The sequence below is a fragment of the Asparagus officinalis genome, chromosome 6 (genome assembly GCF_001876935.1).
Source record: "Asparagus officinalis chromosome 6, Aspof.V1, whole genome shotgun sequence".
Classification (NCBI taxonomy): domain Eukaryota; kingdom Viridiplantae; phylum Streptophyta; class Magnoliopsida; order Asparagales; family Asparagaceae; genus Asparagus; species Asparagus officinalis.
Window position 1 is genome coordinate 18041787 of NC_033799.1, and position 18035 is coordinate 18059821.

General features: G+C 38.7%; 1 protein-coding gene across 1 annotated transcript; it reads right to left on the reverse strand.

Moving 5' to 3' along the window:
• On the reverse strand, positions 5055 to 9025 carry LOC109845825 (protein MAIN-LIKE 2-like). Its single transcript, XM_020415090.1, has 5 exons — positions 8941 to 9025; positions 5806 to 5897; positions 5628 to 5721; positions 5219 to 5447; positions 5055 to 5133 (listed from the first exon to the last, which is right to left on the reverse strand). Exons 1-5 carry the CDS (start codon positions 9023 to 9025, stop codon positions 5055 to 5057), a joined length of 579 nt encoding a protein of 192 aa, XP_020270679.1.

Below are 18035 nucleotides of genomic sequence, written 5' to 3' on the forward strand. Positions count from 1 at the left end.
AGCAGAGACTTCTTCGGTCGACCGGTGCGGTCGACCGATGGAAATTTCGAGCTCTCGGTCGACCGCACCAGTTGACCGACAAACTTTCTGCTGCCCACTGATGAATAAACATATGAGCGGTCGACCGGTGTGGTCGACCGAAATCTGATACACAGTAAAACAGGTTTTTAAAAGCTGATTTTTGAGACTTTGGAAAATTGTTAAAAATAACAAATGAAGTCCAAAAATAATGAAACTTTGGGAAATGTATATAAACATGAAAACAAACATGTTACAAAAAGAATTTTTTAAATTGCATTTCCCATTTGTGAAAAATCATCATTTTGCAAAATAGTTCAAAACATGAAAATATGAGATACTTGAATTTTGATGTTTTGACATAAACCAACTTTTGAAACTTTGTGAAATGTTTTTATAGACTTAGTAAAACATGTATATGATTATTGTTAAGTCCAAAAACTAAGAAAACAATATTTTCACAAAATTGCATATTCTATGCAATATATACTAAAACACAATAATAAATATGAAATATATGATTTCATATTTATAAACATGAAAACTCAAAAACACATGTATATATATATATATATAACTATATATATGCATAGAAACCAAAACTTATGTATATATATATAACTATATATATATATATATATACGAAGAAACCAATAAATGTGTGTGTGTATGATATTGAGCTTAGAGTATCTAACACACATAATATAAAATCTAAACTAGATTACCCAAGCTTGGTCTTGATCTTCATTGTAGCTCAACTTGGTACACGTTGCGGATGAAGCTAAACTTGGATCTTGAACTTGAATTGTACGATGCTTCACTCCATAATTCCGCCAACCTCCATTTGATATGATCGTTATGGCGCAATCCATCCAACCTCCAACGACGTTGTTTGTCTATAATAAATAAGAAAATACAAATACTAGACAAACAATATTAGTGGTAAATTGTTTGTTAAACATCATCAAAACAAGAAGGCCAACAATATATTACAGGTATCAAGTGTAACTATTTAGGAAACATTAGGAAAAGCTAGCAAGATTAATGCAGTCTAGTTAATTTAGAGTTAATTTAACAACTTTTAAGTTGGAAGAGCATATGTAAGAGAACTTATAGAATTGTGAGTTTTACTTAAGAACACTTTTAGGTTTGGGGACTTTTTTTAAAAAAGGTTAACACCGGGCAATCATTGAAAGAAAATTATTCAATTGTAATAACTACACAATAATAACTAATTCGTACATTTCTTTTTAAGCAATCTTATTGTAAAATTTTATTTATTAACACATAGTTTTATTATTGAATAAAAATTTTGTACGTTTACGTGCAAAGCACGTGTATTATACTAGTTAAACAAAAAAGCACAAATTACACACAGATGTATACGTACTACGCATAATATGCATCAATAAAAACACTAATACGTGCATCACACGGGTTAAAATACTAGTTCGATATGGAAATCTGATATCGATTTGAATTCGGGTTGAGATTTTGTTTTGCCCCTTGAGTTGGGGACTACTTCCAGATCTTATAAATAGACATTTGCATTTTGATAGTTTAATTTTGGCTTAATTTTAGACAATTATCAAACAACGCTCTAAGTTTTCGAATATCAGAATCCTCCCTTAAGTTAGGGATTATTAGAAAACCTCTTTAACTTTAAGATTTTATTAAAAAAACTCCTTTTAACTTTGGGATATTTTTTTCCAGTACAAAAAAGAAGAGAAAACATAATAAAAAGTCTAAAGAGCAACAAATCTAGATGAAACACACCCCATGGCTGTCAACCTCAACAAACTTCACAAGGAATTTAGAAACCATGCGTGTGAGAAACGGGCTGGCATGACCGAATGCCAAAAGCAAAGCTTCTACACTAAAAAAATAATGTTAGGGGCACACCCCCTAACACACCACCAACCACCCCCCCCCCCCTCCCATCGCTGTAAAGTGATTTCATAAAAAAAGACATGATTTTAGGAGAAAGCTGACATTAAAGTCAGGAAAAAATAATAAAAAATAATTCCAACCAATATGATCATTTGAGTAGGGACCACTTTTTACACTTTCCAAATAAACAATTAAAGTTACATTTACAAACCAAACAAGCAATTTATGATTCCAATGGAATCAAAAACAAACAAAGAAAAATATAAAAGTAAAATTGATGAGGTGGACAACAATTTTCCAAGTTGTGTCATAAATACACAACTTTACCAACAACAACCAAACAGCTTAAGGAAATTGAATGTTTAAAGATTTGGGGGTCTACTTGAGAGACTAAATTCAAAATATAAACATTTGAGAGAGGAAATTGAATGTTTAAAGATTTGGGGGTCTACTTTTAAATTTAAGGGGGTAATTTGTAATATATTTAGATATTTTAGTGACTACTTTCAACTAATTATAGAAATTTAGGAGGGTAATTCAAAAATCTCTAAAGATTTGATAGATTAATATTAAGTTTGATGTAGTAATTTTTTAAAAAAAAATTGAAAGGATTTGAGGAAATAAGTGCAAATAATTTGATAATGACTGACTGACATCAATATTTGTGAAGTTGAGGGGCTTTTTAAGAAGATAATCTCCAAAATTTAGAGTTCATGGGACATCAAGTCCCGTAGATTTTGTAGAAACAAAATCTACGGGACTATTAGTCCCGTTGACTTGCTGGGCGTGCGCAAAAATGTGCACAAACAGTAAACGGGACCACTAGTCTCGTAGATTTTGCAGAAATATAATCCATGGGACTAGTAGTCCCATGGATTTCCTAAAAACTCCACCCATGTCATTGTATTACTTTGCAAAAGAGAAATATTCTACCTCCAGCTCTAAGCTGTAGACATAAGCATAAAATCACCAGTACATCATCCAAAAGTTAAAGCTACTACAACTACTGAAAAGAGCATAAAAAGTCTTGACATTCAGTGTTTATACAAGAGCAAAAGACTCTGTCCATATCAGCTGCTTCAATCCATGATATTTGGGCAGCCTGCGCTACCGCTAGTCGTCGCATGTCTTGACTGGGTCATAGTAGCGGTCCTCTGAGCTCTAGAGAGTGCTTACAAACTAGTGTAGAAAGATTCGAGAGTTTCTGTTAATCCAGATACACCACAGCAAGGCAGAGAAATAAGCCTCCCACGGCTTTTTTTTCCCCTTCCTGTCAAGTGTTAAGCCTCCAATGCGACAATGTATCAACTAAATCACAATGATAATCAAAATGATGAAATTTATGTGAAAAAGAGCTCCATAAAATGACATGCAACACATAGAAAATAATAAAAATGAAAAAGGCATCACTTAAGAGCGAAAAAGAATAATCTCATGCCCATACCTTTTTTGCTTTTGGTCCTGTCTCGTTGTTCTCATAACCCTTTGCCTGAACTAAGGCAGCAGAGTCACATCAAAAAATATCAAATTAAAATCCCATATCACAATTCCTATCCTGATAGATAAATGAATTCTCAAAGCATTCTATATCATCACGAACACACAAATCAGCAGAAATGTCAAATAAATACATGAGCAAAACAAAATAAACAAAATCAAAAAGTTATAGTATCAAAAAACTACATATCATCACAATCATAGGAGTCAAGTATTCTAATGTCATCCCCTCATCATCAATTCTAATATCTAAGCCAAGAACGATATTTTACTAGCTGGACCTACATAATCTCTTCTAAGATATGTGAAACAACAAATATAGCTCTAAATTGTAATCAATCCACAAACATAACCTAGAAATCATCTCAGCCGCCTTTGTCTTGCTCCAGTCACCCGAGAAGATCTTCGTCGTCCTTTAGGAGGTTGATGTTACATGAGTTCATTGTCTGGTTGGGGGTATGTGTGTGTTTGAGATGTAGCACTAACTTGTTGTGAAGGACTAGCCTCATCATCATTCCTACAAGATCCTTGTCATCTCCGTTGACTTGGTTGAACCATTACCTCCCGACCATCATGAAGATCCTCGTGAGTTCAATTCATACCTCTACGAATTCTCTGCAATATCTTTTTGAATAGTGGTCACGATGGATCTCTTCCTGATTGTGTCGGACCCTCGTTTGCAATAGCCTCAATATCATCAAAAGCATTTATTTGCATGCAAGACAAAAATTGGAATACTTAAATAATTTTAACAATACGAAACAAGTGATGAGCTTACCATCCAAATAACTTACAAATTCTCTCTCATCTAACCCCCCGGGCATGTATCTCTTTTGTAGGGCACGTTGTTGATCATCATCTAGTGGAGGACCGGTCTCATTTATAATCCATCTTTGAGTAATCCTCCAATACCATGTAATATAAGCCGACTCCTGAAGAGGAGGATCAAGTGGTTGTACGATACAGAAATGGTGATCATTCCATTTCTCTATATATCGCACATGAGTATTTGCCCAGTCTATATGATGACCTCATTTCATGATATTTCTCTCTACTTTTTGAACTTCTTCTGGAATGTGTTGCGGTATTCCAAATTGTCTAAGCACACGATCCGACACATGCATCTCTACTATTTCAAAGCATATTAGTGGAACTCTTACTCTCCATATTCCTTGACCTTCCGTGCAGATTAGTGGTAGTTGTGGAAGCGTATCATATGGCTCCTAGGAGAACTAAATAACATTACATGCATTAGTATTTCATAAATTAGATTTGTGTTAGTTCCTTATAAGATTGAATATTCTTGAAGTTAAATTCAAAAACCTGGAAAATCTTTATCCGATCAAGCTCATTTTTGTAAAAGTCCAACTATCTTGCTGGGGTCTGGTCATAACATTTCTGGACGTTTCATCTGTATAGATTTCAAACTTATTCAAGGTTCAAATAATTCACGAATATAATTGGAAAATATTAATGCATTGGCTAGATTCAGATGTGTCTACCTACACCCAAGCGGTATATGTCCATCTAAAACTCAAGTCTCGCATAATCTCGTTCTTAGAACAAGTCTCTCCCACCCCCCAAACTTGCAATAAAGAAAGACATCCCTTCAGCTCTTTATTTTGCATTAAAGCCACCTTTTACATTTCTCAATACAGGTATGCTAAAACAGCACTACCCCATGATAGTGTGCCGCAAATGTCTAAGTCCTCAATGATTGATAACCACCTAGGCACATTTAAAAAAATAGTCAAAGATAAGGTCAAGTCTCCAATGTGATTATATAAAATTTTAAAACAATTAATTCACATACCTCAAATGTATTTTATCTTTACTGGAATCAGGAAAAAGAATTGTCCCAGTCATGTGCAAAATATAAGCATGTGTATGGCGCTCAATCACCTCTTGTGTTGCATCAGCTAACAGCAGGTGCGAGAAATTCTCCTTCAACCACTTCAGTCTCATATACCCTCCGGTCAACGAGGGTGGAGTTGCTCCTAACAAATCATCACATACTTTTCGCCATGCACGGTTATCTATGCCTATAACACACGGACCATCAATGCGAATATCTAGTATGACTGATACGTCTTGAAGAGTAATGGTCGACTCTCCGAGGTGCAGGTGGATTGTGTTTATCTTTGGCCTCCATCTATCTATCAAAGCAGTAATAAGCGGCCAATCTAATTTCATCCATCTTAGCTTCGATCATGTAAGAAAACCAGCTTGTGCTACTATGGCGATCATACGCTCATCATCAAGTGTCCATCGAGAATGACCTAGGCTATGATTAAACATGACTAACTCCGGTCCTCTCTACATAATTATTCAATATATTATTAGACGCAAATGAAATAGTAATGGAGATAATAGTTTACTTGTATTTAACAAATCAGTTACCTCCGAAAATGATATTTTCTGAGAACGGTGCCGAGATTGATCATAGAGGACCTCATCACTATCGGGCCCGGGCTGCATGGTGCATTCCCAATCTACATTGCACGAGAAATATGTCAACAATCGAAGACCAAATTTTGATAATTACAACCAATCAATTAATTATACATGTATCAAACAACTAAAAATATTAAAGAGTAAAAATTAAATAGTCATCACAAGTTCTCATGTCAATTATAAAGATGGTTTCATACATCAATCACATTTAGTGTCATGAACACAATATTACACATGAATTAGGAAATCTAGCCAAAAGAATGAGCATTCATCAAGCTCATTTACATACAAAAATAAGCAAATTAACATTGTTGTAGCCAAAAGAATGAGCATTCATTAAGCCCATTTACATACAAAAAAAAATAAACGTTATTGCAGACAATTAGATATACAAAAACATCTCAAAATCATCCTTCGGTCAAATTCACTGTCGACTCTACATGAAATCCTTCAACACCTTCTTTTGCATGACAGATGACCGCCCTATAAATGGCCTAGCACGTGATTCTTTTTCATGCAATTCTTGATAAAACTTATCAAGAACTTCCAAGCTAAAGTCCGCTTTGTGTGTAAATATAGCTTTGCCCAACTTCTCTGCCCCATGCATATTAACCTCTTGTCATCTAACGATACATAGCTACGAGTGTTCTCTCTATGCGTTGCGATATCATCATCATTTGCATCAATACTAAAATGTAAACTACCACCGAATTTGTCTCCTCTTGCTTGATCATTTTCGATAATAATTACAAGATTTTTAAAATGTTTCATAAGGTTGTTGATGTATTCCCTAAGCTTAGAACTAGGAATACTTTTGTTCTGCAAAGTTAAGGATATATATTAACTCTAAACTTATTCAAAAATAAAATAATATGTTTCATTCAAATAAAAAATGTTAATTTTTTTTCTACCTCAAGCCATCTATCAAAGCAATCTTCATCCATAGTAAATTGTTTATTCATTCACATCATCCCAACCCACACCGCTCAAATTATAGCATTTTTGCATGTCAAAATACCTATTACGACAAGTTTTCATATGGTTGTCCATATTTTTTTCTAGTAAATCCTGAGCCAAACTGTTTATTGATCTCAATGACGGCCGAATGATAAGCAGTCTTCTTGAACTTTTTATCGGCTTTCATCCATTGGTTGATATAGTTTGCAAGGAAAGGAATTAGCACATCATCATATTTGCTCTCTCATAATTGGTTAGCACTCCCCGTGCTTGTAGTCTTAATTTTATTTTTATTAGCAAGAACTTTTTTTTCCTCTTTGGGTTGGGGGATGTACTTTCATCATCCTCAACATCAATAGCATTCTTCTTGTTTCTTTGACATTGTTAATTAGGGGATGGGGTTTCACCCATGCTAAAACTTGGATGTTGCAAGATAAGAGCATTTAACATGTTCATTAATGAAATTGGTGGTTGCTAGGTCATTACCCAAAAGTTACCATCTTGCATTTTAAAATTGTTCCATGAATTAGGACATTGACCAACTTGTGAAGAATGATAGGGCATATATCCCAGGTTGAACCCACAAGGGATTGATGAATTTCTTGGGGTCCTAGGGGATGGAGTTGATGCCGTGTTTTTTCCTTACCCTTATCAAGTTTCTCACAACTAAAGTTGTCGGACATACCTAAAAATAATTTGATAAAAGTACACCAAACAAAGTTAAGCTAATTCACCACACATAAAACAAAGTAAAGTAACTGAAACATAATAGAATTAAAGTACATACAACATATATAGGTCATCACACAAATATTACATATGAAGATTAAATAGTTTTACAAACTTGCTTATAAAATAATGTTGTTGATAATAGAAAATTTACACAAGCCAATTTTCCTAACAAACCATCACTACAAAGTCAAGCAAATTCACATACCAATTTTATTGATATTCCCATCCTTATACTTTTCACAATAGTCAACCTATATCTCCCAAACTATTTGATCTCTACGATCCTTCCATAGATTTCTTGATTGAGTTTGCTCCCTTTGAGTTTGAGGTTGAGAAAAATTGACAATATTATTTTTTTTCTTTGCCCGCAATATCACATTTAACCTCTTCAATGTCAACTGTATTATTGAATATCTCATCATCCGGGTCAACCATTACAATGTAATTGTGAAGAACCACGCATGCCAATACAATATCAACTTGTGCATGAAGTAATGAGGCTTAGCAGTGAGAATCTTGAAACGATTCTTCAAACAACCAAATGTAGATTCAATCTTAGACCTTAATGAAGAATGTCTAAGATTGAATAATTCCCTTCTATTTTTGGGTGTTCTTCCTATTTGTTCCTTCAAATGGTAACAGACACCACGATATGGGGAGATAAAGCCAGGCATGGTCGTGTATCCATCATCATACAAATAATATTTTCCTATAATTTTCATGATATAAAATTGTTTATTAGTATTTTTAACATTGCATTGGATATCAATCTTATTGCTGAAGTAAATATGTAGGATTTGAAATTTTAATGAAATTACCATCATATACTCTCAGGCCATGAGGATGTGGTCTAGATAATGCATCTTGAAGGACTCTAAAGTCATTTGCAGAATCTTCCTAACCCGCTAATACGTAGGTGAATAGCTTGTTTGGAGTACACGCCACTAGAATATTTTTTGTGACTCCTTTGCGACCACAGAATCATGGAGCAAGATGGGCGGGTAACATAGCATCAATACGTGTTCCATCTATCATACTGATACAATCCTATAGTATAAAATATTACTAGTGAATATCTGTATTAAATTAAACAAGTAATGGAGATATTCACAAAGTATAGAGTGTATACCTTAACATAAGGGTAGTATAAAGGATTGTTCATGATCTCTGGCAAAACTTCATTTCGTGCATGTCTCAAGAAGTGCGGACGTATGTGGCAAATTGCTTCTAATAAGTTGTTAAAATATCTACTTACAGTCTCACCAGATCTAATAAAATATGACCTAACAATTCGATTTTTAGTTTTATGCCCCAATATATTAAAAGTCATAGCAAGCTGCTCCTCTACTGTAACGTGTCTCGAGTCTCGTAATACATCACCCCTCCTCATACATTTTGCAAGCTTCATAAAAGCACCACTGCGCATTCTAACATAGTTGACATAGCTATCACTGAATCCATTATATGTCTGATCCATGTGATTTTTTTTCTCCTCACTAGGACCCTGGCGAATGGACCTACATCTACTTTTCATTCTCCTCATAAAATGTCATAATCATGACTAAAATAGAGAGTGCGACACCCGAGCACATGTCAATTACAGTCTCTTCATCAAGGCCATCATCCATCTATAATACTAGCATCATATTAAAGTAGGTATTAACATTATTAAAACAAACAAAATCATGCATTTATCAAGATACGATAGCCATTACATCGTATAAACAACCATACAATTTACCAACTAAGAAATGCACCGTATTCAAGTCGTAGAAATTAATTGGATATGCAAATTATTTTTTTAAAAAGTACATAATTAACCAATACCAAACTCCAATTGGAACTTTCTTAGTACTTCTCATCCAAACTTTCATCATATTTTATCCACAAAACAAAAAGAGCGCAACAACTAAGAAATGCACCATGTTCAAATTACTTTTAAGTGCTTACAAAACATTACTTAAACATTTAGAAATAATTAAAACTATTTCATAATATTAACAAGTTCTAAGGGTGAAATCTTATACCAACAAATAATAGTATTCCTATACCTATTAGACTCGCCAAACAAATGAAAGCTTGGACTTCAATGAGGCGATAATAAATTTAAGTACACTTACCATTATTTACAATGAATCACAACCTCAATACCATTGTCCATAGCCAATTCTATCAATATACAAAGTGCATTGACAAGAATGACCATAGAGTCATGAATCTATAATTTACAATGATAATATGAAGCAACAACTCTCTTCCAATATGTAGGTATAATCTTTCTTGGAATAACTTGTAAAAAAAACTACTTAATATCCCGAATACCAAATTACAATAAGAACTTTCGTAGTATTTCTCATCGAAACTTTCATCATATATACCACATTAAGCTACAAAGATACTTTTAAAAAAAAATACTAAAAATTACTTTTAAAAAAGTTTGAGCTATTCTTCACATCATATACAAGAAAATTACTACTTCTGTAATTAAAACAAACTCCCATAAACTCATTTAAAATCAACAATAAAATATAGTATATTAACTAAAATTCATGAGTTAGGAATTTAAATTTTTTTTAACAACAATAAAATCCATCAATTGAAATCCCAATATCAAACCCCTAAATTGACCAATTTATCAAAGATCTAGTAACTGTTTGTTGGAAATTTGCAGTAAAAAGACAATGAAAGAAAAATTTGACTTGTATTCCTCTCAAAATCAATTACAATTTGGATTCCGATTACAAAAGAGAGAAGAATGAATTTGATTCTCCCCTTTGTTTAATTCTGGGTTCTTCACAGTGGCGATGAGATGCCTCCCTCGAATGCTCGCGTCGAGTTTGCTTCTCGTTGACGATCCGAACGTCTTGATTCACTGGAACGTGATTTTCTCCTCACGATTTGACGCTGTGGAGAACTTGCGTGGCAAGTTTTGGAAAATAACTCTTGACGAGTTGATAACTCTGAACGAGTTTTAGAAGAACTTGCAGAGCAAGTTTTGAACTCTGATTGAGTTGATAACTCTGAACGAGTTTTAGAAGAACTTGCAGAGCAAGTTTTGAACTCTGATCGAGTTGATAACTCTGAACGAGTTTGAACTCTTGAAAAAGAGTTGATTTGAACCGAAAGTTCGGTTAATAAGCCAAGGGAATGCTCCTGTGGTCGATCGTTGCTGGGGATGAACGTCGATCTCCCCCTTGCTGCCCAAAAAGAAGGATCCCAGAGCCCAGAGCCAAAAAAGCCAAAAAAGCCGCAGATCGCTTCTTTGCTGCCCAAAAAAGAAGCATCTGAACTCAGTTGAGTTTCCTACTATTTATAGGGGATTTAGGGTGGTAACTACCCCCTTAATCCGCTCTTAAGTGGGGCGAAAATCCCTCAAATCGTGGGGAAAAACAGTTCCTGGAACTGTTCATTGCGTGCTTGAACGAGTCAAACGCTAAAAACGGCGTTCTGGGCCTTAACTCTGCGTCTAAGGCCTGAGACGCAGAGTTAAACCTTTGTCAAAGGTTTGAAACGCACAGGCCGCATGCGTTCTGGAATTGGAGACATACAGGTAGCTTGTGCGTTGAAATTCAACTCTGCATCATGAGTTTGGGACGCATGGTTGAGTTTGTTGAAGAACGCACGTTATGTGTGCGTTTGTGCTTTAACTCTGCGTCACAGAGTTAGATGTCTGCTGGAAAACGCAGAGTTAAGCCTGTTTTAGGCTGAAAACGCACAGTTGTGCTATTTTAGAGATTAACTCTGCGTTTTGATGTTGAAAACGCAGAGTTGATCCTGTTAACGGCTGAAAACGCACAGTTCGTGTTGTTTTAGAGGTTAACTCTGCGTTTTGATGTTGAAAACGCAGAGTTGAGCCTGTTAACGGCTGAAAACGCACAGTTATGCTATTTTAGCGATTAACTCTGCGTTTTGATGTTGAAAACGCAGAGTTGAGCATGTGCGCTTTGACTCTGTAATGCAGAGGCGAACCTTAGGCGGGCTTGGCGGGCTTCAGGCTAAGTCCAATGTTCTGATGAAGTCCAGTCTTGCAGACGGACCTCAGAACATAATTTGCTGCGAAGAACAGGTCATAACTTTCAAACCGTAAGTCGGAATTAGACGAATTATATATGAAAATCGGCTATCTCGACGAGACGGGGCCATCCGAACCTAGCCGAAGGCTTCGGTTCGCTTCCTCCGTTTCGCCAAATTCCTTACGGTTTGAGAGATATCTGCATTCCAATATGAAGAGACCGTCAATTTGTAGTCTCTTTTGCTAGAGCTTTGCACAGATCGTCCTCTTGTAATCTTCGTCTTGGCTCCTTGAAAATATGAGAGTCGTCAGATTGTAACTCCCGATCTTGATTGTGAAGGCTGTTGAATTAGGGCATTCATTAGTTGTTGTGAAGGTCGTCAGATTGTAACCTTCTACGTGAAAGTCCTCAAATTGTAGCCTTCTGGAAGTCGGTAGATTGTAACTTCCATCATCGGTATTTGATGGGGGATTAACTATCTATTGTGATTTTTAGACAGCCTACAGAACCCCCTCCAAAGTTTTCGAAAGTTCGCAGTTGACTGGGACGAATTTTTGGAATACTTTGGATCTCACTCTGATCTTGGAGCTGTCACAAAGGAGTAGTTCTCTGCACTCGCTTCGAAGGCAGCTTGGTTGAAGGGATTTTCCATGCAGGACCTGCGTGAAGGTATGCGCCATAATCCTGCTTCTGGAATGTGGGAGTGGACCCTGCATTTTGAACTTGAGATGCGGGTTTCACCTTTGCATGTTGAATTTGGAATGCGAGTGTATCCTCGGCGTTCGGTTTTTGCATCGCGGGTCTGACCTCAACGTTTTGACTTAAGACATGGGAGTGGCTTCCGTGCATTTTTGACTAAGTCTTTGAGACTTGTCTTTGGCGCATCTGTCTTAAGTCTCGGCTCACATCCATTAAGCTGATGGACCTGCAAACGTGCATAGGATTTTTGGCAAACCCTCAGCCATCAACGGATTTGATAAGCCTTTACCGACTACCGTTTGAGTCGGGCTAGCATGTGAATTATCTAGGTCCGTTCCACATGTAACGTTGTGCTAAGAGAATGAACTCTCTTAGTCTTGATGCTATGATTTTGAATACATAGACTTTGTCATTTTGACGGGAAAAGACTAACCGGCAACGCGTGTTAGGCGTAGACTTATCTCTATTTAGGGATCGAGATAAAGTCCCCCATGCGTGTGAGGCATGGATTTTGATGTCCTTTTCACGGTAAAAGACTAACCGGCAACGTGTGTTAGACATTGACTTATCCCTACTTAGGATTCAGGATAAAATTCCCCATGCGTGTAAGGCATGGATTTTGGTGCTACGATATTGAATACGTAGGCTTTTGCTATTATTACGGGAATAGGCTACCCGGCAACATGTGTTAGACATTGACTTATCCTTACTTAGGATTCAGGATAAAATTCCCCATGCGTGTAAGGCATGGATTTTGGCGTTATTAATAACGACCTGCTACGATATTGAATACGTAGGCTTTGCTATTATTGCGGGAATAGGCTACCCGGCAGCATGTGTTAGATGCAGACTTATCTCTAATTAGGGATCGAGATAAAGTCCCCCATGCGTGAAGGCATGGATTTTTGGTGTCATTTCTTCCTGTGTAGCTTGAAACACCGAAAGAATTAACAAGTTCATTGGGGGGTTGACTGTTAGAGGTGTTATGTTAACATAACAGTATTTTATGGACCTATCGCTCTATTGAAGAGAGTCGATAAGTTGATTTGGTCGTCAGAGGTGTGGTGTTAACTTGACGAGTTTGTGGACCTATCGCTCCATTGAAGAGAGTCGATAAGCGGATTTTGTCAGAGGTGTAGTGTTAACGTGACAAGAAAGATATTGCTATGGAAGCAATTTTGAGAACTTATCGCTCTATTGGAGAGAGTCGATAAGTGGATTTTTGTCAGAGGTGTAGTGTTAACGTGACAAGAAAGATATTGCTATGGAAGCAATTTTGAGAACTTATCGCTCTATTGGAGAGAGTCGATAAGTTGATTTTGTCAGAGGTGTAGTGTTAACGTGACAGGATTTGTGTTGCAATTGGAGCAACTTTGGGGACTTATCATCCTATTGACGAGGATTGATAAGTGGGTTTTGTCAGAGGTGTATTGTTAACGTGACAAGAATTTGGAGGAGTGATGCAAACTGAATGCATCTGTGGGGATGATGATCGTCAGAAGTGTAATGTTAACTCGACGATGTGAAAGATTCGTTACTCTTAATCCAGTGGATTCCAAGTAATCAACCCCCAGTCTTGATTAAGACTTAGCAGGGGAATAAAAAGAGGTAGACAAAGCACATCACCTAGTGGGGCACTATCCATGAAGTCTGAATAGAGTCATATCACAGGGTAGGCCATTATCTGATGAGTTTGACTATCAGAGGTAACTATTAACGTGATAGTTGTTGGAGACTCGGTATCCTACTGAAGAGGATTAGCTTCAGTGGCCGTAGTATCTTCCCCTTCTGACTGATGAGATTGGACTTGGTCCGATTGCTCTGGAGAAGATTGGGCTTGATCCGATTGCTCAGGTTGATCCTGCCTACTTTGTTCTTCAGCTTTAATCCTGGCAATGATTTTTTGAGCTTGTTCGCCTTGAGAGATTAGTTGTCTCCAAGAACAGCATTCTGCAACTCCTATTCGGGCTAGTAGGTCGGTTTGTAAGTTATGTCAACAGGTCTCTACTAAGGTAGATTGTGTCATACCTGACGAACACCGGAGAGCCATGGATCGGAACCTTTTGACGAAGGCTCTGACGGACTCCCTCTTCTTCTGCTTGGTGGCGAGAAGGGTATGAATGGAGACTTCTGTATCCTCTTCAAAGAATCTTGACTGGAAGAGTCTCTCTAGATCCGCCCACTTTTGGATACAGCCCGCAGGCAGTTTCCTGAACCATTCAAAGGCAATTCCCTTGAGGGTGCCAATGAACAATCGAGCCAGTATGGCATCGTTCGATATTATATTTCCAGTCTGTGACTTGAAATGATAAATATGTTGGTTCGGTGATCCCGTGCCGTCAAAAGTTTGTAGCGTCGGGACCTCGAACTTTGGAGGATAAGGGGCTGCATCCCATTCGGCAGGATAGGGTCTGATAACTCCCTCATCTTGGAGCTCGCTTCTGTTAGCAAGGGCTTTGAGGCGGGTTTCTAATTCTTCCATTTTGGCAGACTGAAGATTCTGCTCATTCTCAGTCTCTCTTCCTTCATCAGAGGAAGATTCCAGGCTGTGGGCTTCTTGGTCAGAAACTGTATCATCAACCACTTTTCCCTTCCCTTTGCTTATGTGAGGTCGGGATGAAGACGATTTTCCTCTTCGGAAAGATTCTTGCCTAAGCGGTGAATCTGTCTCCTGAGATTTGGCCTTGTCTGCGACGATTTGAGTCAACATGGCCATGAGTTCATTGATGGCCTCCTGCTGAGATTTGAGCATGGCCTCCTGTTCATCAAGTCTCTTTGAAAGGTCTTCCGAATGTTCTGCCATGTGGACGAAGCTCTCATGCCCAACGAAAGAGCTTGATGATTGGGACTCCGCAATGGCTGAGTGTTCGTCATCGGAATTAGTTTCTCTGGCCAAACTCCGATAGTTGATAGGGGGAATGGCTCCTGTTCGAGTCCGAGTACGTTGGTAGATTCCTTCAAACTCGTTAGTGATTTCTCTGACGCTTGGAGAACGATCTGTCTCTGGCTCGTCAGAACTAAGGTTTGATGATCTTCCTCTGCCAACCATGTTAGAAGTGACTCCAATGTATTCATCCTCTAAAGTCTTCTTCCTGTGATGATGTCGTCGATTATTGAGCAAAACGACATTCGTCGGTCGGTTGAACATCGACAGCAATTCCCGCAAGTCAGAGACTTGGGATGAACCTCTCACAGAGCGTGAGGGTAAAGATGGAACCCCCTGTCCATTAAAGGATGAGACTGGCTCCTGGTGAACATGGATCTTGAGTCCACGTTGATCTTTTTGAACACGACAAATCGCATCGTGTTCTGAAGAAGAAACACGAGGGTCGTGTTCTGTTTTACTAACGCTAGACCGAAGTCTGCGTTTTGTTGATGAAACGCACCTTTGCCGGTTGCGTTTTTGTTGGTTAACGCAGTTTGTAAGTCTGCGTTTTGGATCTTGAACGCACTCCTGAGAGTTGCGTTTTGGTTCTGAAACGCACTCCTGAGAGTTGCATTCCGCCAAATCAACGCAGTTTTGAAGGCTGCGTTTTGATTGCACAACGCACCACTGAGGGCTGCGTTTGGCATAAACTGAGTCCACTCCTTTAGAGGTGGGGCTGCTCGAGTAATCTCGGCGGCTGAAGGAGAGGGTTTCCTTTGGCATAGGAGCAACCTTTGGAGCTTTAGTCTCCTTGGCACCTCTCACAGAGCGTGAGGGTAGAGATGGAACCCCCTGTCCGTTAAAGGATGGGACTGGTTCTTGGTAAACATGAATTTTAAATCCATGTTGATCATTTTGAACACGACGAATCACATCGTGTTCCAAAGAAGGAACACGAGGGTCGTGTTTAGCTTGATTAACGCAAGACCAAAGTCTGCGTTTTGCTAGTGAAACGCAGTCCTGCGATCTGCGTTCGGATTCAGAAACGCACTCCTGAGAGTTGCGTTCAGTTTGTGAAACGCACTCCTGAGAGTTGCGTTTTGGTTCTGGGACGCACTCTTGAGAGTTGCGTTCAGCCAGATCAACGCAGGTTTGATGTCTGCGTTTAAATTTTGGAACGCACTCCTGAGAGTTGCGTTTTAGTTCTGGGACGCACTCCTGAGAGTTGCGTTCAGCCAGATCAACGCAGTTTTGAGGTCTGCGTTCTGATGTTGGAACGCGCCTCTGAAGGCTGCGTTCTATCTGGGAAACGCACCCCTGAGGGTTGCGTCTAGCTTGGCCTATGCAGAGCTCATATTGAGGCTCGCAAACGCGGAGTTCGCGTTGATTGGAGGATCGGCTCTGGAGTCGTGCCAAAGTCGAGACTTCTCCTTTAGGGAGGGGACTGTATGAACAGTGCAACCCCCATGGGAGATAGTCTTTAGATGAGTTGGCCACAATTGGAGCTTTAGTCTCCTCGGAAACTTTGTGGATCTTGCGCATAGCCTTGGGGCTAAAGGATCCGGAGGAGAGGGCCTTCTCAAACTTGGCTTGATCGAACTCGATGATCAGAGTTTCAACGGTCGTTCCAATGAGATGAACGTCGGATTGCGCCACCACTTCTTCGTCAGAAAAGTTGTTCCCCAGCGGAGTCGCCATCTTTTGTTTGTTGGAAATTTAAAGTAAAAAGACAATGAAAGAAAAATTGACTTGTATTCCTCTCAAAATCGATTACAATTTGGATTCCGATTACAAAAGAGAGGAGAATGAATTTGATTCTCCCCTTTGTTTAATTCTGGGTTCTTCAAAAATCCCAGCCAAAAAAGGAGAGCCCGAACTCAGTTGAGTTTCCCACTATTTATAGGGGGTTTAGGGGTGGCAACTGCCCCCTTAATTAGCTCCTCCATGGGCTGAGTGGGGTGTAACCACCCCCTCTTAAACAGCTCCCGAAATAGTGGGGAAAACGGTTTTGAAACCGTTCTGTTAGTGCTTTGAACGAGTCAAAACGCTGAAAACAGCGTTCTGGGCCTTAACTCTGCGTCTTATTGATGAGACGCAGAGTTGGGCGCTTGTTGGGAGTTGAAAACGCAAGGGCCGCTTGCGTTCGGACCTTAACTCTGCGTCTTAAAGATGAGACGCAGAGTTGGGCGCTCGCTGGGAGTCGAAACGCACAGGCCGCATGCGTTTTAGAGATGAACTCTGCGTTTTAGGCTAAAAACGCAGAGTTGGGCCTGTTTAAAGGCTGAAAACGCACAGTTGTGCTGTTTTAGAGATTAACTCTGCGTTTCTAGACTGAAAACGCAGAGTTGAGCCTGTTTAAAGGCTGAAAACGCACAGTTGTGCTGTTTTAGAGATTAACTCTGCGTTTCTAGACTGAAAACGCAGAGTTGAGCCTGTTTAAAGGCTGAAAACGCACAGTTGTGCTGTTTTAGAGATTAACTCTGCGTTTCTAGACTGAAAACGCAGAGTTGAGCCTGTTTAAAGGCTGAAAACGCACAGTTGTGCTGTTTTAGCGATTAACTCTGCGTTTTGATGTTGAAAACGCAGAGTTGAGCATGTGCGCTTTGACTCTGTAATGCAGAGGCGAACCTTAGGCGGGCTTGGCGGGCTTCAGGCTAAGTCCAATGTTCTGATGAAGTCCAGTCTTGCAGACGGACCTCAGAACATAATTTGCTGCGAAGAACAGGTCATAACTTTCAAATCTTAAGTCGGAATTAGACGAATTATATATGAAAATCGGCTATCTCAACGAGACGGGGCCATCCGAACCTAGCCGAAGGCTTCGGTTCGCTTCCTCCGTTTCGCCAAATTCCTTACGGTTTGAGAGATATCTGCATTCCAATATGAAGAGACTGTCAATTTGTAGTCTC

What these genes read in the sequence shown, in the direction of transcription:
- LOC109845825 (XM_020415090.1), bottom strand. Translation starts at nt 9,025, where the DNA reads ATGGATCAGACATATAATGGATTCAGTGATAGCTATGTCAACTATGTT. An exon ending in TTTTATGAAGCTTGCAAAAT is followed by an intron (nt 5,898 to 8,940) that starts GTATGAGGAGGG and finishes CGTGCAATGTAG; the next exon opens with ATTGGGAATGCACCATGCAG. An exon ending in AGAAAATATCATTTTCGGAG is followed by an intron (nt 5,722 to 5,805) that starts GTAACTGATTTG and finishes ATAATTATGTAG; the next exon opens with AGAGGACCGGAGTTAGTCAT.